At 46.2% G+C, this 24,839-nt stretch overlaps 1 protein-coding gene across 3 annotated transcripts in view; it reads right to left on the bottom strand.

Annotated features, from left to right (window-relative positions):
- ZW10 (zw10 kinetochore protein) overlaps positions 1-24,839 on the bottom strand; it is a 172,578-nt gene that overhangs the window by 128,334 nt on the left and 19,405 nt on the right. For all 3 annotated transcript variants that reach the window (XM_078682353.1, XM_078682352.1, XM_078682354.1), the window contains exon 2: positions 23,693-23,827. In XM_078682353.1, coding sequence (XP_078538479.1) covers positions 23,693-23,827 — 135 coding nt within the window. The remainder of the gene's footprint in view (positions 1-23,692; positions 23,828-24,839) is intronic.

Below are 24,839 nucleotides of genomic sequence, written 5' to 3'. Positions count from 1 at the left end.
CGGGCTTGATCGCTGTGGGGAGCACGGCGGGACAGGGCCTGCCGGTGCTGCTTGAGGAGGAGCTGGACTACTGAAGGCGGTGAGTGGAGGCACGAGGGAGCCTGAATGGTGTCATGGGCAGGACCCTCTGCCTCCTGGACTCCCGTGGGGATGCTCCGCACAGCAAGCACCTGGACGCTTGGCAAACCGGCGGGACTCACGGTACGCCGCAAAGAAGAAGACCCGGGCCCGAGAGGGGCAGTGACTCAACGGCATCGAGCTGCGCGGCGGGCCGTGTCTCAGCAGCTGCTACGTGGTCTGCGTGCCTGGTTTGGGCCTGTGCGGGCACAGTAGGCCCGAGCGCCAAGACCGTGGAAAGTTCAGCTGCCAATAACTAATTAAAAAAAAAAAAAAAAAAAACACAACAAAGACATCAGTTTTTTTTAGTTTTTTTTAAAAAGAGAAATAAGGGAGAGGGGAATTTTTGCTCATAATCGCAACCAGGTGCACCCTACTCCCCCTACCTTAGCACACATCCAGGGATGTCGGCGCCGCACGCCATAGATCTCTTGGGGCCCACTTAGACACCCGCAATGCACCATTTGCTCATAACCGCTGCAGACTTAAACCCAGTGCTCTGCACAGCTGCCCCAGACAGTTGAGCAGGCAGGCCCAGGGCCCAGAAACACCAGGGACACCAGATCCGCAGCTACTGTAAAACCTGCGGTCCCGACTCGGTTTTAAAAGCCGCTAGCTGTACACATTGTGGATAAAAGAGGTGCTGGAGTAGATCGGGGTGCCTGGTGACCTCTGGACGCGGGGATGAGACAGAAGAGCAGGAAATACCCCTTTCAAGCTCCTGCAAACCAGCGAACAGCAGACCTGCAAACCAGCGAGCATTGGGGAAAAAAGAGGGCAGGCAGTCTAAGCTCAGCTTTGAAATAACATGCAGCGCTAAGCAAACTGAAACCAAAGCGGAATAAAATGCTGCACCACACCACCCAGAGGAAACCGCACCAGAGGACCAAGAACAAGACCCGACAGCCATACGACTGGACGTTAAATCTAGTTTGAGAAACATTGATGCTAAATTTGACATGCTCCGTACTCGTCTGGACTGAGTCAAAAACAAGGTGGAAGAACACAATACCTGGCTCAACTACGTGGAAGCCAGAGTCTCTGAAACTGGAGACAAACAAACAGCCACCACTGAACGTATGCTGCAAATGGACAAAGTACTGGAGTTAATAAAACAAAAAAACAAAGACCTTGAAGCTCACTCAAGACGCAACAATCTCCGCATTAACTGGCATTCCAGAGTCCACGGCCATCCCCGGAATGGAAGACTTTGTCGAAACAATGCTGCGAGACCTCTTCTGCTCACACCTGTCGCCAGTCTTCATTGTCAAAGAGCCCACAGATCGATGGGGCCGCGACCTCCACCAGGCTCCCCCCACGACCCATCGTAGCGCCTACTAAATTATAAAGACTGCAATACTATCCAGGAACAGGCCAGAGAGCGGGGCTGCATTCATTACAAGGGAGATGCCGTATCTTTCTTCCCGGAGTTCACCATAGCGGAGCAGTCCGCCCGCCGTTAGTTCCTACCGGTAAAACAACTTCTGCAAAAAAATAATATTAAATATGCCATGCTTTATCCCGCTAAGCTCAAAATCACTCTAAAGGGCAAGGCAACTCATTTCACAGAACTGAAACTGGCTCTTAAGTTCGCCAAGCAGCAGGCTCAAAAAGTACGTTCCCGAGAAGATCACACAAGCTCCTCCACAGCAGAAGAGTGACTCAGTGGTAATGACTAATTGCCACAAACCTATATCTCTGGTGTGATCGATAGGAAACCAGGAACAGAAAGTCGCCGCTACAACCAACACCACTGAGTCTTCAGGAAGCCGTCAACTCAGCTAAGTGAACCATGACCACACTGTGACATAACAGCGTACGGGATGGGTAGGGTTCCACCCCACATTTATGCTCAGCCATCCAGCATCAAGGCGGGTAGAACCTGCGGTGACTCTGCCACCCCCGGGATGACTCGAAGAAGTTGTGTTCATGGGAGGGACCGTCTCAACCTAATTGGGCGGAGATATAGGGAGGGGGGGATTGTTGAGGGGTTGTTACTTCAAGATTATTGTTAGTACTAAAACTGTTGGCACATCACACATTTTCACATAGTCTTACATAGACCTGGCAAGAGCAGACTGACACATCAGAAATACAACCGCAACACCATAACTCCTTCAAATGCGAATGGATAAGAGGGCCATGGTCAAATTAAAATCCTGGAATATAAGGGGGTTTAACGATACAAGAAAGACAAGTCTTGTGCACGCATATCTAGATAGACACCCCATAGACATTTGCCCACTCCAAGAAACCCACACTTAAGCAATACACTACAGACCCTACTCACACATGGATGGGGTCCCACATACGTCTCCTCTTATTCTATCTACGCAAGGGGAGTGCGCAAAGACCTGGCCTGGTCATTGGACCAATACATATGTGAAACCGAAGGGCGCTACATTATCCTAACAGGCAAACTCCATAACCATCCCGTCACTTTTTCCACTGTTTACTGTCCAAACACAGATGATCCGGCATTTTTCATTAATGTCTGGCAGTGGTTCGCCAACACCACCCCGCAAACGGTACTCTGGTGCGGGGACTTTAATGTCCCACTGATAGATGATATGGATCGGGCATGGAGCTCCAGGCGGCCTTCCCCACAAGCTGCATCCACACTCGCAACAATTATCACAGACAACCACCTCTTGGATATTTGGGGCAACGGGCACCCAGATATGCGCAAAGAGTACCTATTTGCGCCTACAACACAAAGCATGGTCAAGAATCGATTATTGGCCAACGTCCAAAACTATACTCGCCTGGAACCCCACAATATCGCATAGACTTCACACCTTTTCAGATCACGCACCAGTCCTACTGACTCTCTACCCTCCACACGCACCAACAAGTGCATTCTCCTGGCGATTACCCCCGAATGCGCTTAAAGATCAAGTGGATCGCAAAACACTGGATCCGTAAGTTCCCCCGGAACACTTTGGGATGCCTTATAGGTGGTTATCCGCTGTGTGTGCATAGCCAAGCAACACGGGTGCTCAGAGCCATCTGAGGAACACTCAACTCTTGAATCTGAAATTTCCACACTCGAGACCCAATTTCATCAATCTAACAACAATAAGACATTAGCTGACATCCGTAGAAAATTGGCGGAATATCAGGAGGAAACAGCTAGGGAAGTCGAATACCTAGGTAAATACCTAGGTAAAGAAACACAAGCGCACAGATCTGGTGAGGGCAACTGCCCGGGCAGGACACTCGCCAGGTTGCTCCAGAAACCACTGGTGTCTTCTTACATTACAGGCCTGGTAGACTCAGAAGGCCAACGCCACGCCCACACCCCTGATCTCATGCACATCATGGTGGAAATCTTTACTCAATTATACTCTGCTTCCCGGGAAGCTCCCCCCTCGGATTTACAAACATACTTTGATGCCATCGAACTAGTGTGGGTATCCAACTCCCACAGAGAATTTCTGGACTCCCTTATCACCACTGAGGAGGTGCAGCAGGCCATTGCCGGCCTCTCCCCGGACAAGGCCCCTAGCATGGACGGACTGCCTGCATCCTTCTACAAAGAATACTATGACATTTTAGTTCGCCAGTTGCTGGAGGTATACTGTGATGCGCTAGAAGTAGGCTCGCTACCACCTTCCATGCAGGAGGCTGCAATTGTCATGCTCCTCAAGACCGACAAGCCTGCTGATCAGTGCAATTCTTACCGGGCCCTAGCGCTTATCAACATCGATAATACAATATTTGCGAAGGTACAAGCAAACAGATTTCAGCCGCTACTGCCGGTAATGATCAGGACAGACCAGTCCGGGTTTATACCGGCCGCTCTACAGCAAACAACCTTCGGACCATGTTCGCGGTAATGCATTACCTGCACCCCTACACAACAGTGCTGACAGCCTTACTGGGCGCAACTAAAGCGTTTGATACATTGGAATGGGGATTCCTGTTCCCCCTCCTGGCTAGAATGTGCCTCAGTTCCATCTTCCTTGCACAAATGCATCTCCTATATACACTGCCCATCGCCCGAATAGGGCTAAATGGGCAGATATCAGAACCTTTTCCGGTGAGCAGGGGCACACAACAGGGGTGCCCCCGCTCACCCCTACTTTTCGCCATTGCAATGGAGCCTCTTGCTGCACACATTCAACAACATCACGCGAACCATGGGGTGGGATTCACAACATGAAGTCTCACTGTGTCTCTATATGCGGATGACATTACACTTTACGTAATTCAACCAGAACACAACTTATCCCCTCTAATCCGTGAACTCATTCGCTTCGGTGGCTTATCTGGAGTCCAGATTAACTGGAGTAAATCAATACTCTTTTCACTAACGGAAGCCACAATCCCATTTCCGGTAGAGTACCCTCTTCACTGGGCAACATGACCAGTTAAATATTTAGGAATACACGCCAGCCCAGACTTGACCGAGCTGTGGCAGGCAAATTTCGGCAAAGCGATGACTTGGTTTGAGGTGCGCATCCCCATATGGGCGAAGCTACCTTTATCTCTGGCAGGCCAAATTGCTATTGCAAAGATGGTGGTTCTGCCAAAATGTCTATCTATTCATAAACATTCCCACCTCAATCACACAGGCCTTTTTCAAATGACTTAGGTCAAACCTCATCGCACTGGTGTGGGCAGGAAAACAGCCCCGGGTTAAGTATGAACTGCTGACCCTGCCACAGCTTCAGGGAGGGCTGGGCGCACCAGATTTGCAGCTGTATGCGCTCTGCGCCCAGGAACACTTCCCACATTACTGGACACATCCCACGACATTTCAGCCACACGCCGCAGTGGAAATAGACACAGTGTCACCCTGGCCTCTCGCCACAGCCCTATTTGCCCCATACAGAAGGCCCGTTTCTGAAATAGACACCCCACAGTGCATGAGATGGGTATGGATTGGGCTGGCGCGGCGGTGTTCCTCTCCTTTATGCCCCTTCAGTCCTGATAAGGAAACACCCCTCAATACCCCCTCTACAGGATGATGATGCATGCAGCCGAGCGGACAGGCTCAACATGCACACCTTTGCTGATCTCTTTCCAGGGATTCTTTTTTGCGGCCTACCGACAGCACCTCATGCACCGCTGGACACATTTCTATACTACCAATTTTGCGAGCGACGTGCCAACATTCCCTGCGCCCCCGGCAACCCTTCCCGCATTAGAATACACCTGTACCGCCACCTCATCGCGGAAACTTATCACATCACTGTAACATAGTAGGCAACGTTCCTCACCTGTAACACAAACCACCAGGTCGAGAGGCCTGGGGGGGGTGGGGGGGGGGGAAGACCTCGCTCTTCCACTAACAGACGCACAATGGTCGTTTTGTTGCGGCCTGCTCCAATTACTGTCCCCGAACTACAGGCTCCGTCTCATTCATTTTAACTTTTTACACCGCACCTATCGCACCCCAGTATTATTGCACAAAATGGGCATATAACTAGACTCTCAATGCACACAATGCCATGCAGCAGATTTAATTCATCTTACCTGGCAATGCCCAGCAGTTGCAGCGTATTGGGTGGAGATCTTCCGGGTGGAAGGGGAAGTCATACAATTACAGCTGTCTCCCTCTCCCCTAATTAGACTTGGGGCACGTGGCAGAGATATCCAAAAGCTCTTGCAAACTCACCGCTTTGCTATTACTCCTCGCCAAACGCAGGGTCGCAATGTGCTGGGGCGGCACCCGGCACCCAAAAACAAGAGACTGGATAAAAGACATTTCTTACTGTCACGAACAGTTATCCAACTACTGGGACTTAAAGCCTCTGAGATCTCGATCCCGTGACATTTGGGAACCCTTTCTCAGTTACATGCGCCAATAGGAACCGACCAGTAACCAACAAGACCCCCCCTTAGATACATGATCAAAATGGATGCCCCTTGTCTCTGAATTCAAGTTGTATAAGGTGTTGTCAATACACGAAATGCCAAGTGTGAAATTGCATTGTTTAATAAACCCTATGTAGTAATGTACATGAACGCCAAAACTATAAATAATGAATTTTATTTTTTTAAACTTTCCACCCACACTTAAAATCTCCTGCACAAGTGAGAGAGGAAAAGCAAGACCATCAACTCCATGGGCAGCTGAAAGGACAAGCCCTCTGATAGACTAAGGTCTGCAGCTGACCCGCAAGACTAATGGATCGCTCCAGGGCCTTACACCCAGAGGGCTTCTGTGCAGTAGAGGGAGGAGAGGAGCAACATCAGCCAGGCAAAGGAGAAAAGCTGGTGGAAGGAGCTGGTGAAATCAGCTTCCCACAAAGTGTGCACTTTCTGAGCCTAAGATCACCAAATCAGCCCAACAGGACCTGAGATATTCACAGGGAAAGGATTTGACCCTTGCTCCAGCAATAGAGGGACTCTGGCACAAGTTCCAAAAAACCTCCAGGGTGGGCGAATGTCCGGTGCAGATTCATAAATAGCGCAGGTCTATTGATGGGATGTATACTGCCCCCCCCCCCCCCTCTGAGTACTACTCGGTCCGGAGACCCCATCCCCTGGGCCAAATGTTCATGAATAGGGCTCTGAACCCTGGCCACGAAGACAAAGGAAGGGTCACGGGACCCCATACCAGAGACCAGATAGCTGCCACCTGCTGTTATCTTCCCCCCCTCATGGACCGCAGGCGGGAGAACGGATACCTGCTCCAGGACCACACATCTCCTTGTCAGCCAGGCAGGGAACAGTAGGGCAGGACTGATCTACCCGCACTGCCCCAATGTGAAGTGGTGCACGGGTGTTGCAGGTAGAGCTGGGGCACCCCTCTCCGAGAATAAAGAAGACATGTGGCGCGATGCCAAGGGACGGACTGACACATAATTTGAATTTTGAATTTACATTTTTGAATTTACAGGGATTTGTATAGCGCACTTATACCGTACGGCTTCATGGCGCTGAGAGGACGCTTAGACCAGGGGGTGAGTGTAAAGGAGGGGGCAGGGAAAGGTGGGAAAGCACGGGAAAAAAGAATAGTCTTAAGTGCTCTACGGAACTCAGAATACGTAGAGATAGATCTAATGTGCAAAGGGAGAGAGTTCCAAAGGGTGGGTGCAAGGACCCTAAATTTCATGCCCCCAGCTTTCTTTTTCTTAAAGCGGGGAACAGAGAGCAAAAATTTGGTGGAAGAACGAAGTTCTCTGCTGGGGCGGTAGGCACTGATGGCGGAGGATATAAAGTCAGGAGCAGTCCCCGCCAAGGCCTGAAAAGTTGTGCACCCCAGTTCAAAAAGGGCCCGCTCTTTGATAGGGAGCCAGTGAAGGGATTGGAGAAGAGGAGTAACATGATGAAATCTGGGTAAACCATGAATCAGACGGGCAGCCTGGTTCTGAACCAGCTGGAGGCGGTGGAGTGCGTAAGCGGGAGCTCCGTTGTAAACAATGTTCCCATAATCCAGCCGGGACAGAACCATGGCCATCAGAATGAGTTTGAGGGCTGGAACAGAAAAAAAACGGGAAATTTTTCGTATAGTGCGAAGGGCAAAAAAACAGGAGGAAACAACAGCATTTATCTGGGTGTGAGGGGTAAGGTGGCGGTTAAGTGAAATCCCCAGAGTTTTTACAGTAAGCGAAGGGGTAGGGGGAGCACCCAAGGAGGGGGGCCAAAAGCTGGTAGACCAGGGACTGGGAGTGCAACCAGTAACAACAAGTTCCGTCTTGTCCGGATTTAATTTCAGATGATTACCGTTCATCCAATCGCTGATGAACAGCATGACCGACTGGAAGGTGAGTATACTGGTAGGGGAATGTGAAAGCTGGAAAATAAGCTGGAGGTCATCCGCATAGGTATATACGGTGACCTCCATATTTTGGAGTGCAGAGATGAGAGGGTAAATATACAGATTAAATAATAACGGGGAAAGGGAGGAACCCTGGGGAACACCACACCGAACTTGGTGAGTTGGGGAAGTGAAATCGGCCAGGTGGACGGCCTGGGAGCGGTCTCTCAGGAAGGAGGCGATCCAGGCCAAGGCTGGGCCCTCGATGCCCGCCGCCCTGACACGGGTGAGAAGAATGGAGTGCTCAACCGTGTCAAAAGCGGCGGAGAGGTCCAGAAGGACCAGGGCCTGGGGAGAGTTGGTGTCCAGCCCCTCCCTGAGATCGTCCATCACCGAAATAACCACCTTCTCGGTGGAATGGCGAGGGCGGAAGCCGGCCTGTCGAGAGGCAAGTCCTCCGGCTTCCTCAATGAAGGCACCTAGGGCCTGAGTGACATGGGCCTCCAGGACCTTAGCCAGGAAGGGAAGAAGGGAGATAGGGCGATAGTTAGAAGGGGAAGTGAGGTCAGCCCCAGGTTTTTTTAACAAAGGGATAACAACTGCCGTTTTGTGAAGAACTGGGACAATCCCCTGGTCCAAGGAGTTATTAAGAAAGGTAAGGGGGGGAAGATAACAGCTCGAGAAGAGACTGCGAAGAATGTGGGCAGGGGCAACGTCAGCCGGTGAACCAGATTTAACACGAGTCAAAAGGGAAAGAAAGGAGTCTCTGGTAAGAAAGGGTAGGTGGGTCAGTCGGGAAACAGAAGGGGGGGGGCTGGGGATCACAGAAGGTAGAGGAAGGGGAGGGAATCCCAGCCTTGATAAGAGCAACCTTCTCAACGAAGAAATCGTTGAGAGAGTTACATAGCTGCTGGGAAGGGAGAACCTTCGGGGAGGCCCTATCGGAAGAGGACAGCTCTCGAACAATAGAGAATATCTCCCTGGAGTGGCTTTCGGCATCAAGAACTCTTCCAGAAAAATACACTGTCTTGGCCTGGAGAATGTCCTTTTTGTATTCTTTTAAAATAAGCAAGTAGCGAGTTTTTAGGAGAGGGCAGTAGGCACGTCTCCATGCTCTCTCCGCTTGACGCGTCTCAAGTTTTTTTAACTTGAGTGCGGGAGAAAACCATTTGTTTGCGTCATGGGCGCGTTTGACTGTTACAAGTTTCAAGGGAGCCGCCTGGTCACAGGCTTTCAAGAGCCAGCTACCAAGGGCATCCAGCTGCCTGGACGGTGTAAGATCTGCCAAGGTAGGATCTGAAGCGGAAAGAGAGGAACAAAGGGCAGGAATATCCACTCTGCTCCAATTTCTAGCCCAGATGCGCTTGGGAAGAGGAGTGATAAAAAGATGAACTGAGGTCAAGCAAAAAAGAAATGAAAAAGTGGTCCGACCAGGGGCAGGGATAGACGGAAAGGGCCGGGATCGAGATGTTAAGGGACCAAATTTGATCCAACGTATGGCCATGGATATGTGTAGGGGAGAGGACCCGGGAAATAAAATTCAAACTAGTAAGGAGTTCGGTAAAGTTGCGGGAAACTACATCTTCAGTAGGGGCATTGGGCCAGAAATTGAAATCTCCAAGGAGCAGAACCGAGGAGTTGTTAATAGCTAAGGTTCCCAATAGATCGGAAATGGCTGGGAGGAAGCGGGGAGAGGGTTGCGGGGGGCGATAAACAAGGACACATGTCAGTGGAGTCGGAGAGAAGATGGAACGGATAACCAGGCAGTCTGCCATGGGTAGGGAGGGAGAAGGAAGGGGCTGAAAGTGGAAGTCTGCACGGGCAACCAGGGCAACTCCGCCACCAGATCGACCGTCAGGTCGGTCAGCCCTAAAGATGACATAAGGGGAGGGAAGGGCGGAGAGCACACTTGGAAGAGAGTCAGAGCAGAACCACGTCTCAGTTAGAAAAAGAAGATCTGGTTTGACAGAGTCTAAAAAGTCAAATAATTCCAGATGGTGTTTGACGGCCGATCTGGTATTGAGTAGAAAGGCAGAAAATTGGGGGGTTGCCAGGGACTGAGGGGAAAAGGGAGAAGAGTCAACAGGAGCTGCCGGGGGGAATGGAAGGGAAGGGATGTGAGTGGGAGACGGTACAGAGGGATGCGGACGGGCAATGCCTAATTTGCTGATACGTACACGTGTGGCAGGTGTAGGGAGACACCGGACCTGTAACGCTCGAAGTTGGCCAGGAGTATATGAGAGGAAAAGGGCAGAGTGTGGTGCCCCTAGCCCCGGTCGGCCGCGGACGGGCGCAGACGGGCTTGCCTTAGGCGCGCCTTCGGCGCGTACGCTGCGCGTTCGCATGGGGCGGTGTTTTATGGGCCTTGGGCGCGGTGGCTAGAGCGCCGGCCGACCAAGCAATCAGCCCTGTCGCCTCACCTAAGATGGCGCCCGCTACCCCGTCAGCCCTCCGGGACAATCGGCACAAGCCGTGCCGGACCGGGGCTAGGGGAGCGGGGGGGGCAAGTGAGGCGAGTGAGGTGGAGGCTGAGGAACAGGTAAGAGAAAACAAATTTTAGGCAAAAAACGAAAAGTGGTTATCTAAATGGTTATCTAAATGCAATGTTCAGAAACCATACAACAAGATTAAAATGTTTTAAAAAATTTCTAGTTTGGCCATAATCCCCAGCGCGAGCAACAGCTGCCTCGAACCCACTGCCACTGGGTCTAGGCGTCCGCTGCGCGTACGCATGGGGCGGTGTTTTATGGGCCTTGGGCGCGGTGGCTAGAGCGCCGGCCGACCAAGCAATCAGCCCTGTCGCCTCACCTAAGATGGCGCCCGCTACCCCGTCAGCCCTCCGGGACAATCGGCACAAGCCGTGCCGGACCGGGGCTAGGGGAGCGGGGGGGGCAAGTGAGGCGAGTGAGGTGGAGGCTGAGGAACAGGTAAGAGAAAACAAAGTTTAGGCAAAAAACGAAAAGTGGTTATCTAAATGCAATCTTCAGAAACCATACAACAAGATTAAAATGTTTTAAAAAATTTCTAGTTTGGCCGTAATCCCCAGCGCGAGCAACAGCTGCCTCGAACCCACTGCCACTGGGTCTAGGCGTCCGCTGCGCGTACACATGGGGCGTACGCGCCCCACATAGGGTATTTCCCATGTGTGCTGCTGCTCATGCCAAAATTGCAGGGGCGCGGTCAATGCACCTAAGGTTGTTGTGGGTTGCAGGAGCAGCGCCCCGAGTTGGTTTTATGGATGAACCCTACATCTTCCAGGTCCCAGAAAGCATGACCTAGGGTGACTTTGAACAGTTTTCGAGCACAATGGGGTAGGGCTTTTGATATACAGCTTGGGAGTACAAGGACCTCTAAAGGACACTCTGATGGCTGCATTTTATGTGGTTTAAAGAGATACAAGAAAGATGCAGTCACATGTTATGTTGGTTTCAATTGCATTGTATGCTGTTGAAAATACTTTTAAATAAAACATTACAGTGCATGTATTGATGATAATGATACCATTTAAATGTGTATATAGATTCCAGTGAGAAGATGGTTATTTTTAATATGTGGTTATTGTTCTTTTGATGTGGTGACCCCTGGAAAAGAAAATAGGCTTGCTTTACAAATTGATATGGTGACCCTCTGACAAGACAATTAGGCTCACCTTATATATTGATGCGATGACCGTTTGGCACAGCCAATAGGTGTGCCTGATATTTTGATGAGCTGGCCCCCCTGACAAAGGCAATAGGCCTATTGTATTGAAAGTGACATCCCTTATATTGGGATGTTCTATCTGGTATGGGAGGGGGGTGTTCTGATATTAGAGGTTGTGACCCACTAGGGGTTAAATGCGATTCCAGATTGTCCCTAAAGGTATTTTTACCTACCACTATGTATATGTTTGTAAATTGGTGCATAGTATTTAGTGGTAAGTCTGTGTGTAATAAAGGTATTTTCAATTATTTATTTTTTTAAAGCACAGACTGGACAATGATTTATTGAGAGATGTTATTACATGCAGTAGCAAATGGCAATTACTGGCCCACTGTAATATGCTGGTGCGCAGCCGAGCCCCAGGTTCGAGCTGCACTGCCGGTTTGGGCAAAAGCCGGTGATATCAAACAATAAATCCAATAAGCATACAGTAATCCAAGTTAAACCAATTTTAACAGAGGCGAAGTGATTTCAAACTTTAAAATTGAAGAAATGCCATTCCAGTTATGTTTTTTTTTTAAACACGTTAACCTCTTCGCTGCTAGGGCCTTTTCCGCCCCTGTGCTAAGACTTTTTTGGGGCTATTTGGGGTAGTTCATGCTTAGGCCCCTGTAACTTTTTGACCACATAAGGTAACCACGCCATATTTTGGTCTTTTCTTCCAACATCATGGGGATTTTAAAGGTACCCAGGGTTTGTTGATTCCCCTGGAGGGGACTCAGAAATTAGTCAAAATACACCTAAATTGTGTTTTTTGGGGGGGAAATGGGTAAAAAGTGCTGCTGATTAAAAAGCATCTGTTTTATTCCCTGCACATGCTATCAACAAAGGGATTGTGGTGCTGAAATCACCATCTTCCCAGCTTTCAGGGATTGAGACTTTTGTTGGAAAACCAACATTGTTTTATACAGTTTGGCACTTTACCGGGACATAGACTATTTTTGCTATTTTTTGTGCTTTCAACCTACTTCCAGTTAGTGGTAGAAATGGGTATGAAAGCAATAACGGATCCTGGAAAGCTATACATTTCAGAAAAGTAGACAATTCTCAATTCAGCAAGGGGTCGTTTGTGTAGATCCTTCAAGGTTTTTCAAGGTATTTTTATAGAAACTAACAGTTGAAAATAGGAAAATTGAAAATGAGTTGAAAAAAACAGCCATTTGTGCCAAAGTTTTCACCTGTAACTTCTTCTAAGTATGACAGATTTTTTAAAGAAATATACAGTTACATCCATTGGACCCTTCTGGTTGTGGGGATATATAGGACTTTTAGGTTTACCAAGTACCCGACGAACCCAGAGCCATTAACTGAGCAGCATCTTGCAATGATTTTTTATTGTGTACAGGGTATAAAGCAATTCATTTAGGAAAATATAAACAGTGAAAAATCGGTATGAAAGACCCCTTTGTATTTCTGAAATGGGAACAAGATATAGAGATTGAAACAGTAGCTATTTGCACATCTCTGAAATTGTGGGTACCCATACAAGCATGTGAATTAGAGGACATTTTTCAAAGTGACTTTTTTTTTTTACACATTGTCTTACAGTTGGAAGGCAGAAATGCTTCGAAAGTCAATAGGTAATAACAGTTGCTCTACAATTCAGTGTTCCCCTAAGTCTCGCGATAAAAATGGTACCTCACTTGTGTGGGTAGGCCTAGTGCCCACGACAGGAACCGGCCCAAAAATCAACCTGGACACACCACATTTTCACACTGAAAACTGAGACCCTTTTTTTGCAAAGTGCCTAGCTGTAGATTTTGAACCCTAGCTCTGCCTGCACCTAGGGAAACCTAGCAAACGTATACATTTTTGAAAACTAGACACCCAGGGGAATCCAGGATGGGTGACTAGTCAGGCTCTCACCAGGTTCTGTTACCCAGAATCCCTTGCAATCCTCAAACTTTGCCTTAAAAAACACATTTTCCTCACATTTCTGTGATGGAAAGTTCTAGAATCTACGTGGGTCCACAAAATTCCACCCACCGCGCATTCCTCAAAGTCTCCTGATAAAAATGGTACCTCACTCGTGTGGGTGGGCCAAGTGCCCACAGCAGGGAAGGGCCTAAAACTTATTGAGGGGACATCAAAATGACCTATCACAAGGGGGTCACCTGGGTTTTTGATCTCAGGCTAGGCGGCCATCTTGGGAAACCTACAACACCAACATTCTCGAAAACAAGACACCAGGAGGAGTCCAGGGAGATATGGCTTGCATGGACCTCCAAGGTTTTCCTACCCAGAATCCCTTGCAAACCTCAAATTTAGCTATAAAAAAGTCACTTTCTTCTCACATTTCTGTGTGGTAAAGTTGTGGGATCACTGGGCTGACACAAATTTCCTACCACCCACTGGTCTCCCAATAAAAATGGTACCTCACTTATGTGGGTGATCGGATCCAAGTAACCGCAACAGGCAAGGTCCCAAAACGTATTGAGGAGACTTCAAAATTACCCATCACAAAACAACCTGGTTTGCAAGTGGGCCACCTGGGTTTTTGGCCCCGGGCTCAGCGTCCATCTTGGGAAACCTACCTAACCCACACATTTTTTAACACTAGACACCCGGTGGAGTCCAGAGAGGTATGGCTTGCGTGGATTCCCCTACGTTTTCCTCCCCAGAATCCCCTGGAAATCTCAAACTTTGCTGAAACAAAAAACATTTTCCAAATATTTTTGTGTGAGATCACTGTGCTGGCACAAATGTCCATGTCGTTGGACTTCCCTGCATGTCTAGTTTTCAGAAAAGTGTGAGTTTGGAAGGTTTCCCTAGATGGCCACTGAGCCCGGGCCAAAAACCCAGGTGACCTCCACCCTTTGCGAAACCAGGTCGTTTTGTGACAGGTAGGTGGGCACATGTGTTTTTGGTCCCGGGTTTGCAGACATCTATGGAAATCTAAAAAACCCAGACATTTCTGAAAACTAGACACCCATGGGTGTCCAAGGAGGTGTGGCTTGTGTTTATCCCCCAACATTTCTAATCCAAAAATTTGCTGCAAACCTCAAATTTAGCTAAAAAGTCACCTTTTCTATTAATATCTGTGGGAAAGTTGTGGGATCAACCCACAGCACAAATTTCCTACTACCCATCATTCCCCTAAGTCTCCCTATACAAATGATACCTTACTTGTGTGGATGAGCCAAGTGCCTATGACATTGAAGTGCCAAAACATGGAGAAATTGAGAAGAATCCAAAGCTGGTCTGAAAGGGCAGTTTGTTTATACGTTTTTAGGCTGACGCTACTTTGGGCATCCACCCAAGTGAGGTATCCTTTTTCTCAGGAGACCAAGAAGAATGCTGGGTAGTAGGAAATTTGTGCCTGCACGGTGATCCTACACCTTACTCAGATAGAAATGTGAGGAAAATTGGCCTTTGTAAGTAAATTTGAGGTATGAGGGGGATCCCGGATAAGAAAACGCTGGGGGATGCATGCAAGCAACAGCACCAGCCAAGAGTCAGTACACGCACACAACCATTCACACACACCACCAGCCAAGCATCCGCCACGCACACCACCTGCGAAGCACCATCCCCGCACAAGCCACCAGCCAAGTGCCATCCATACACCGCCAGGCAAGCACCACCCACGCACTTTGCCAGCCAGGCACCATCCCCGCACACCTCCATCCAAGCAGGGCCTGACTTGGAACAGCACCCAGGTCTGGCAGATTGCTGTTTGACCGCCGGGGGGGTGGATTGTACTTAAAAGCATTTCTCCCACTTTTGTTACTGGGGCCCGTTATTGCAGCACTACTGCAAAACCGTCCCCCATTGACAAAACCATCCCTCACAGGCAGAAAACAGTTCCCACACCACCGGGGAAATGCCAAGCGCCGCTATACATACACCACCCGGCAATCTATATACACCGTGATCAAGCGCAAGTCCACCCACATCTAGCCAAGTGCAGGTCAACACACACCACCAGCAAAATGCCAAAGGTAAGTACATGCAGACAATCAGCCAAACTCTAGTACGCGCACGCACACACACACAAACACACACACACACACACACACACACACACACACACCCCACCCCCCCTACCCCCCCCCCTTGCCTATGGGGCTTTTCTCTGGCATGCCCATAAACACATCCCTGGGCCTAGGCTTTCTGCGCCCCCCACGTGGAGCAGATAAGGGAATATTGCCCCGATCTGCCTTCCGGGGGGGGGGGGGGCATGCTTTTTTAGGCAGTGGTGGCATTAGCATGCCCATTCTCTGCAGCCCCCACCCTCCCTAGGTATAATTAAAAGAACAAAATCCCTAGTTCATTCGTGGGCTCTCTGCGCCCCCGCGCCCCCCCTAATGCCCTCCTCCGCTTCCCGCAGAAAGGCTCTGGCAAGTTTTTTTTTGGGGGGGGGGGGGGGTTGGGAGGGGGGGGGGTGAAGCATTGGCATGCCCACCCCTACATCCAATACTGGGCTACTTCCCCATCTGCCCCCCAGGGGGGACAGAAAGAACTGAATTTACCCAATTACATTTGAGGGGGGCAAAGGCCCATGCCCAAGGGGCCGCTCCCCCCTCCCTAGTGCCTGGATCTCTGCTTGGGGATCACCCTCTTGGGGCGATCCCCGAGCAGGGATCCACTAGGGCATGTAGAAAGCGAAACTGAATTGAGCCCATCACGTTCATTTCAGTTTCGGTTTCACTGAAAGGACGTCAGCTTGTCGTGCCCGCTGGTCGTCTTTTCAGGGAAACCAAAAAACAGCCTCAGGAGCTAGGGAAGCTCTTTCCCAGCTTCCAAGGCTGTTGGGGAAGGGGTGAGAACTCCCTCTGGTGCCCGCACTAGAGGGATTTTAATAGGCATCTGCGAGGACGGCCAGGATTCATCCTGCACACACGCCCCCTGTGTCTCAGGACGGCTCCCGGCTGTCCTGAGCACGGAAAGGGTTAAAGTTCACTTTTACTCTAGGTTAACCTTGCAACGATTCACCCAATGAATTTGGGCTGAGAGCCCTTCGTCAGGGGTAGCCGTGATAGAAAAAGGAAAATCATCAGCCATACGTAATCACATCATCATAAACATGTGCATGAAATCACCATATAATTAGAACATTAATAATCCATACAATTAGAAAATAATGAAATATGAATTAAACATACAACATCCATGGCCAGATCATACTATACGGTTACAAAAGGGGGTGGTAATAGACGGAGCATTTGAACCAATCAAACACTCACACCCAGTCAACAGATCTGGGTTTAATCCATCACCGTTCTTTAGCCCACTCTGCCACCCCAGTTCAGACATGGCCATACGCAAATCAGTCTGACCCTGTGCCTCATGGGAACAGTCCAGTACCGAACTGCCAAGCGATGCCTTCCCTGGACCGGATTCAAGCTTCCTAGGACCGGTTTCTGGCATTACAGCCGTCTTCAGCCAGGCTTGCTTGAATCCAGTGGCAAAGTGAGCAAGGGACTCATGTCTGAGCATACCCTGCCTGCCTGCCTAGGAAGCTTTAATCCGGCCCAGGGAAGGCATGGCTTGGCAGTTGGGGCTGGACTGTTCCCATGAGGAACAGGGTCAGACTATCTCGTGACCAAGGGACCAATTGAGCCACTGCAAGAATCAATAGAATTACAAATGGAAGTGTACTGTGAGTAGCTAAAAAGGTGTGAGACACACACATGCAGAGAATTGTGAGAATAACAATCTCAAGATAGATGTGTTATACTAATAATTTTTCTTACGTTAGGTATTCATTAAATAACAAAAACAAACGTCATCATGACCCTGAAACACATATTTCCATTGAAGAGTTTGATAGAATTAAAAATCTGGAGCAACCCTCGAGTAGTTTAATAAAAAGATGGGAAACATGGGCACAAACACGAGGTCTCCAAACTTTTGAAAAAAGCTAAAGATGTCCCCTATTTTTAACCCTCAGAGACAAGAAAGCATAAGAAACCCTGCGATTATGATATTAGGCATTGAATTAAAATGCCACCTGGTAACATCACAGATGGTTCCAGAATTAAATACGAAGAAGGTGAATAAAAATGCAGAAAGGAAATTGAAAATTTGAAATAGATTCTAAACTGGGTAATGGTATAAAAAATATGTGAGCCCAACATGATGATTACTACTTATTGAAAGAGTTTGAATAATAAATCCATATGACATAAATAACTTGTCATAAATGGTTAGTGAAATAAATCGGCATTGAATTTAAAACACCAATGGTTACTATCAAAGACAGCACTATAATGAAATTAGATGAGCAAATGCAGAAAATAAATAAATCTTAGAAAAGGTTCTGAACTGAGTAACAGTATCGAAGATAAGTGAGCCAAACACAAACGTTGCTGATTGTAGGGGTTTGAATTATGAACAATGACCAACACTTTTTGTCACATTTGGATAAAAAAATAAATACCAGAGTACTGTGGTAGAAATATGTAGAATAATTGTCCCAAGTAGTTTTAAGTTACAAGAGAGTAGAAAATACGTGTGTACTAATATGGAAAAATCCCACTATATACACCAATTGATCTATTGCACATAGTGCAATGCACAAATGAGTGGTATATTAACATTGATATTGTACTTAGAATGTTGGAGGGCCCCAAATTGGATCATTAAATGTTGCCGAATTGATAATATTTTTCATAAAAAAAGATAAATATGTTTATATGTTGCAGATAGCTCTATGTACGATGATGTAACGAAAACATAACAGAATCGCCCACTATCCTGATGAAGGCTGAAAGTGTCAAAGCCGAAATTATAGATTCATAGTCTATAAGAGAAAAGAGAAGGGTAGAAGAGAGTGAAGACAAATAGATGTTCAATGTGATATGGATGTTATAATTCAAGAAACTCCCTCGCCTAAGTTTTTAATATAGACGATTTTGCTTGATATGCTTGGTAGGTTTGTCTACAATGTTTTATATGTATGATGTATCTGGAATATAATGAATTATGATGCAATATTATGATGAATAAGAATGTACATAAAGTTTTTTATAGCAACATTTATTCTGAAGTTTCAGGGGACCCAAAAACTGAGTTTGACAGATGTCATTTCTGTTGAGTTATATAATCTGCCTAGACATCTAAACTAATAGAAGCCATACCCTTTTGTATTACTTCTTAGTGTGCAACTTGGGCTTTTTCACAAGAACCATCTGGCAGACACTCAATACTTGCTTCTTTACCCTCTTTTTGTACCTTTCTTGTTATTTCACAAAGTTGCTATAATGCTCCCTGTTCTCAGAATAATTTGTTCTCAACCAACTGGACACAGTTCAATCTCAGCCGTGTATCCCTTAAAGCCCTTAAATGGTGAAATGCCAGTTACTATGACAGGTGTTATCCTATGGACCCACTGTGGCTCTTTCAAAATCTATTGGAGGTTTTCCCATAATTGTATTGCCCTTTGAGCACACTCTCTTATCAACCTGCTCATGATCTGTACTAGACCGTTTGCTAGAGGCCGATATAAAGCTATGCAATAATCTACCACTCACATCTCTGAGGAACCAGAGCATCTCCTCCAATCAAAACTGCACTCTGTTGTCCAAACAATTACTTTTGAAATACTTTCTCCACAGAAGCCGTCTATTAAACATTCTGTAGCCATATGTGTGCTAATTTCACTCAAACAACTGTCTGAACCCCATTTTGCTCAAAGCGTGGCAAATGATTTAAAAGCCAGACAATATCCAGCCCAATCTTCTGCCAAGGGTCCCTTGTTTTCTCAACTGGCTCTAAAGGAGCATTTCTCACTGTTTTACGTTTATCACAGCAAGCACAATGTAAGCAATCCTTAACTACACTCTCCTTCATGCTGTCCATTCTTGGCCACAATAGGAAATAACCATATTTTGCTGCCATTGGGACTCTGTATGCTTTATCCCAGCTAACTAGAAGTAAAGTGCCTTTGTTACCCCGTTAATCATGTCGAAATGTACCTAAACTTGATTGGGGCTAGTAACTTTCCTATAAGGCCTTAATATGCAGTGTGGAGAGGTAAATGTCATCTGTGGACTGCAGCAACTATTGTGCCATCCACTAAAATGGCAGTGCAATCAAGGCTTCAGGGATATCACTGTAGCCTGACAGCAGCAATGTGTACTCTGCTGCTCAGACCTGTCAAAATGACCCTCATGACAGATAAAAGAAACCCTCATTAAATAAGTCACCCCTCAGCACACCGCGCTGTCCATAAGCTAAGGTACATAATATTTAGAAGTGGAACATGTGTAACATTAGAAATGGCATGTTCCCCCAATGACAAGGCCCAAAATGACATGGTCACTGGTACATAGGAAAAGTTAAACTACAGATTATATTCTTTAATCTATAGATTTTGACCTATACCAGCTACAGATGCCATTCAAAGACTTATTTTTATATTTAATAAAATTCCAAATCGGACAGTAAAGTTGGATTTTTATTAAATGTTTGGGAAATTTAACTTTTAGAAACCTGCTGGAAGCTGATATGATTTAGATTCCAGCAACTGCACAGGCAAAAGTGGGGAGCTTTTTTCTTCAACTGGTAGTAAGACCAGCTGCAGTGGGCATAGGAACTTACTTTTCTTCAAAGAGGCCGGTCCTGTCACAGGCAAAAATTAGGAGAAAACTTGAAAAGGCCCAGACTTTTTCCCCATAAGCAGGCTAGTACCAAACCCCATGGATAGAAAGCGATCTCAAGACCAGTTTTCAGTGACCACATAGGATGGGACTGCTCATTACCATGGCCACACCTCTGGGTAGGCACACAGGCTCCGCATTAAGTAGGGAAGGGTTTCCACATCTTTGTTTTGAGAGTGAAGGTTACAGTGATATATTCTGCAGTCAGGAATACATGAACTGCTGAAAAGGTGGGTAGGGATGCCCCTAGGAATGTTTACTCCATTGGTTAGGGGGTGCTCAGGAGTCACCCAACCCCATCCACTAGCTGTTGTCAGGCATAAACGTGGCATCTCAAGGCACCATCCCTAGAACACCTTCTGGAACAGCAGAAGATCAGAAAGTCCTCCAGTCTGTGACCAGAGAGAAGCCCAGATGGATGTGACCAGAGAGAAGCCCAGATGGATCGACATGCTCCTCCTTGTATCTAGGACAAAGACGTGAACTCCAAGTGAGGTGAGGTGGCAGACCTCTTGTGTGGCTACAGGCACACAACAAGATGCACAGGCCTGTTTATGTTTTAATTCCCTAGTTAACCAAGTGCTACTGAACCTGGACAAGACTTTGCTGTTGGCCTCTGCCTGGCTCCTAGAGAGTCCAAGTGCCTTCCCTGATGTCCTTGGGCTCTTTGAAATGTACTATTATGGTTGTTTGGGCACCGAAAGAAAGTTTGAAAACTTTTCCTCTAGAGCTTCAGGGTGATGAAAAATATCCAACCGGCAGTTCCACAACATAGGATTGAATTTCAGGTTTGTCCCAGTCTAGGCTTTCAGCACCTCCAATAAAACAACTTATTCCAATTCTGCTTTGGGGCCAGTCCACGTATGGTATCTGACCAGAGCGCCATCTTGGTCTCAAATCATACCTAGGTCCCAGTCTACCATATCTGTAGACTATAATTGCCATTTTATCCTTATTGATGCTATTTCAACATAAACTTTTTTAAACATTCATCCCTCCGGTCCCCTTATTTTTGTGCTGATTTGGTGGTATTTTGCTTATTTAATTTACTATAATTAACTAACTTGGTTTGGAATTTGTATTGTCTGGTGTTTTGACTATTACTGTTTTGGTACTTCATAAATAATTTACACTTTGTCCTAGATTAAACCTGACTGCCCTGTGCCACAGGTACCAGGGAATTGAGCTCAGGTGAACATAGCAACTTTTGGCGTTCACCATGAAAAGAAGTTGTATTACTTCATAAGGTGTGCAGTCACCCACCCCACATTATAATCCAATTTCTTACAGCTATCTGTACAACTTTCTGACTTTAGTCTTTTTGTCACTCAAATGTCCCTTGTGCTAAATTCGTCAATTTGATCCAAAGACTCTCAACATTGTCCCCTGAAAATACATCCTTCAAATATACTAAATGAATCCTGCACTACCTAAAAGGCTTTCACTTCATCTCGTAAAGATCCCAGTGCAGGATAACCCTGGACTATATACTGATTGATTAAATCTAAAACGCCGTACTCCTTCAATGCCAGACAGCGGTTCTTACACCATGGGCCAGGGACCTTTGGGGTCTGCAATGTCTACTCCGAGAATTTGCGACAGCTCACAAAATTAAATTGTATTAAGTGATTAATAAACTGTGTGAAATAAAAAAGCAAAATGCAAGTTGAAAATGTTAAAACTCTCTCTGTAAATGCGAATGAATTTGAAATTAAAGGTTAATAATTAAGTTGGTGCCCTCAGATTGATCTACAGGAGCATAAAAGACACTATAGTATGGACAACGGCTAAGCTAAATGTCAGTTAGGAATACACACTTCCCATTTAAATTAAAATGTTGATTTTGTTTATATTTGTTTTTAATTAAATATTATATTTAATAATTTGCGTATTTGCTTGATGGAGGCCTGTTTCTGTATTTGTGTTTATTGTTTATTGTTTTGCAGTTCAAATAATTGAAAGTGCTTAGATTGGTGCCCCCAGCCTCCAGCAATGAGTCAATGGGGTTCCAAGATTCCAATAATGATTTAGTGGGATCTGTATTTTGCAGTAATTATAGGGGCGGGGGTCCACAGAAGTCAAACATTTGAGAACCAATGCCTCACATCATTCAGTCTTCTCTAACAGATTCTTTTTTAACTACAAAACTGATACTTCCTGCATTTCTCTCAAAGGATGACATTGATAGTCAATCAACTGCACTGCACTATTCTTCATTCCGGCTAACTATTCCACTTGAAAATTATAATCCCAACTCCTTCCATCCATTTACTTATGCATGTCATGGTAAAATAATGAACTGAAATACTTGATTAATAAAACAATGCGAAACAATAACGTAATATACGTTATGAAAAGCAATTCAAATAATTAAGTGTTTATTTACTTAGGTAGTGTCAATCTATTAAGCAAAGTAGGATCCTGTGGTAATTCAAATAGGCCTTTTTTCCACAGTACCTGTACGTTGCAGCTTGACTTGAATAGCAGGTGGTGAAACCCCTAAATCATAGCAGTATTTCCTTGGAGATATTTTTTTCCTATGGTCCTCTTCGTGACAGGAATAATAACCCCCATGAGCGAACACTTATCTCCCTGTACACTGAAGATGGCCTCCCTGCATTGGTTCATGCTGCATAGTGCGAACCCAGGGAGTCCATCATCACTATTAAGCGTACTTGCCTTCCAGTCAAGAAGATGTGATCTATCTGCTGCATCAGATTGTTCCAGTATCTTCACAGCTTGGGGGGGGGGGGGTGGATGATGCTGATGCTGCATGCAGTGGAACGTTCTTCTCTTTCAAAATGAAACCACTGACAATGGCAGGAAACGCAATAACTAAATTATGCTTGGACTGGATTAAAAGATGCCAAGGAAGCAATTTTAAATAACTGTTTTTCAATATCTTGACTTTACTTTTTATCTGGAATCGTCGATCATACTAGCATTTTCCATAAGGTTCATACACAATGACGAGTGCTCCATCGGTCAGAAACAGAGGTTGAAAGCAAATTCAACCCTCCCAACAGCAACTGACCACATCAGATCATTCTACGGCCCTCATTCTAAACTATAAAGGAACTTCATTGCATTCATATGTTATATTACAACATAAAAAGAAACCCAAACATAGCATAGATCTCCCACTGCTAAGCAGACAACCCTTCGAACTCCAAACGTGCTCCGCAGCTACATTCGAACTAGACAAACACAGGAAGATGGTAATAACTTGCTTATATATAGTGTTTTATATTTCACTTCTGTAACTTCTAATTGTTGTAAACAACAGGTGTTTCAAATGTATGCAATATGCTGGCCTCAGAAATATGGCTGATCCTAGGGAGTTTCAAACATCTCATGCAAATCACTGCACATTGCAGAAGCAATCATTCCACTCACTGTCATTCACTTGACTCGAATCATAATCACGCAACTCATGCTTCATCCATACAGGTCACCAGAATACCACAACTATTTAGTCCGAGACGTAATATGCATTTTACATGAACCTTGTCTACCAAAATCAAGGAGACACTACATCCCGCAATGCGCAATATCATACCTCGTTCTCAATTCGTGATTTTAGCTGGTCTACATCAGTGGACAAGCCATCAACTTGAAAGACCAAATCCTCGGTGCTTTGCATGCTGGGTAGAAACTCATCGTATTTGTTAGTGATAAATTCGGATACTTCTCCCTGATAAAAACAAAGGAAAAATGTCCCGTTAGGTTTATTTCAAAGAGGGTGTAATATAATTTACATACAGCTGCCACTCTATGCCTCCCATAATCTTCAATCCCAATTGAGGACGTTGCCAATCCCATCTCAAAAATGACGAAGTTGCCAAACTCTGATTACCTAACTCAAAGTTCATGGTCCTTATCCGCTCCCTATACTAACCTTTTGGTTCTACTAGTCCTAAACTTTACCTCCTTTCACAAACTGCATGTCCTATTGTTCCCCATGTCATTTTTCAGGCTTTACTTCACCACTCTTGCACACTTTTGAAACACTCTCTGGCCTCCTCTATATCCCCAGATTTATATTAACTGCTGTGCAAGACATCTTGAGGAGGTCCTTTCCTCTCGCATCCTTTCAAAAGTCATAAGAACTAGCCTTGCTCACTGTTGAAGGTATGGTTGGTTCCATCTTTTGAGCTCCCCTTTCATCTGATTCATCACTTGCTTGAGGTCCCTTCTAGCCCCAAGGTCGCCCTTTTTGCCTTACTCCTCGTCCACAGTATACATTTCACTGTACCAGTGACTGGTGGTCTCAACAGTCCACATCCTACGTCAATGTGGTTCTGCCTCTTCCATCTCCAACAACTTTCCTCTCCTTATCAATTTCATTTTGATGCTGGAGTTATTTTGCCAATGTCTTTGCTGCACCATTATTTAGGTTTTAATATACAGCACTGCCAACACTGGCCTCACAGCACTAGTATTCTCAGAGCACTGAAGTGTGGCAGGTGGCCAGAACACATTTACATAAACTTTGGCAGTGCACTGTAGGCGGTATTCAAGTGGAAGAAATATGATAGCAAAGTCCTTGAAGGCACATGTTCTAGGTTATAGCCAAGATGGGCCCTGCAGTCTTAGGCAACTAGCAAACAGTTATACATGTTTCAGAGAAGGAGATTAATCATTAAAACAATTCTGTAACAAACAGGTGGGTCTTAAATGTATTTTCAGAACTTGACATCATCATC

The sequence above is a fragment of the Lissotriton helveticus genome, chromosome 3_1, assembly GCF_964261635.1.
Source record: "Lissotriton helveticus chromosome 3_1, aLisHel1.1, whole genome shotgun sequence".
Classification (NCBI taxonomy): domain Eukaryota; kingdom Metazoa; phylum Chordata; class Amphibia; order Caudata; family Salamandridae; genus Lissotriton; species Lissotriton helveticus.
Note: the sequence above shows the minus strand (reverse complement) of the source record. Positions and strands in the feature narration are given on the sequence as shown.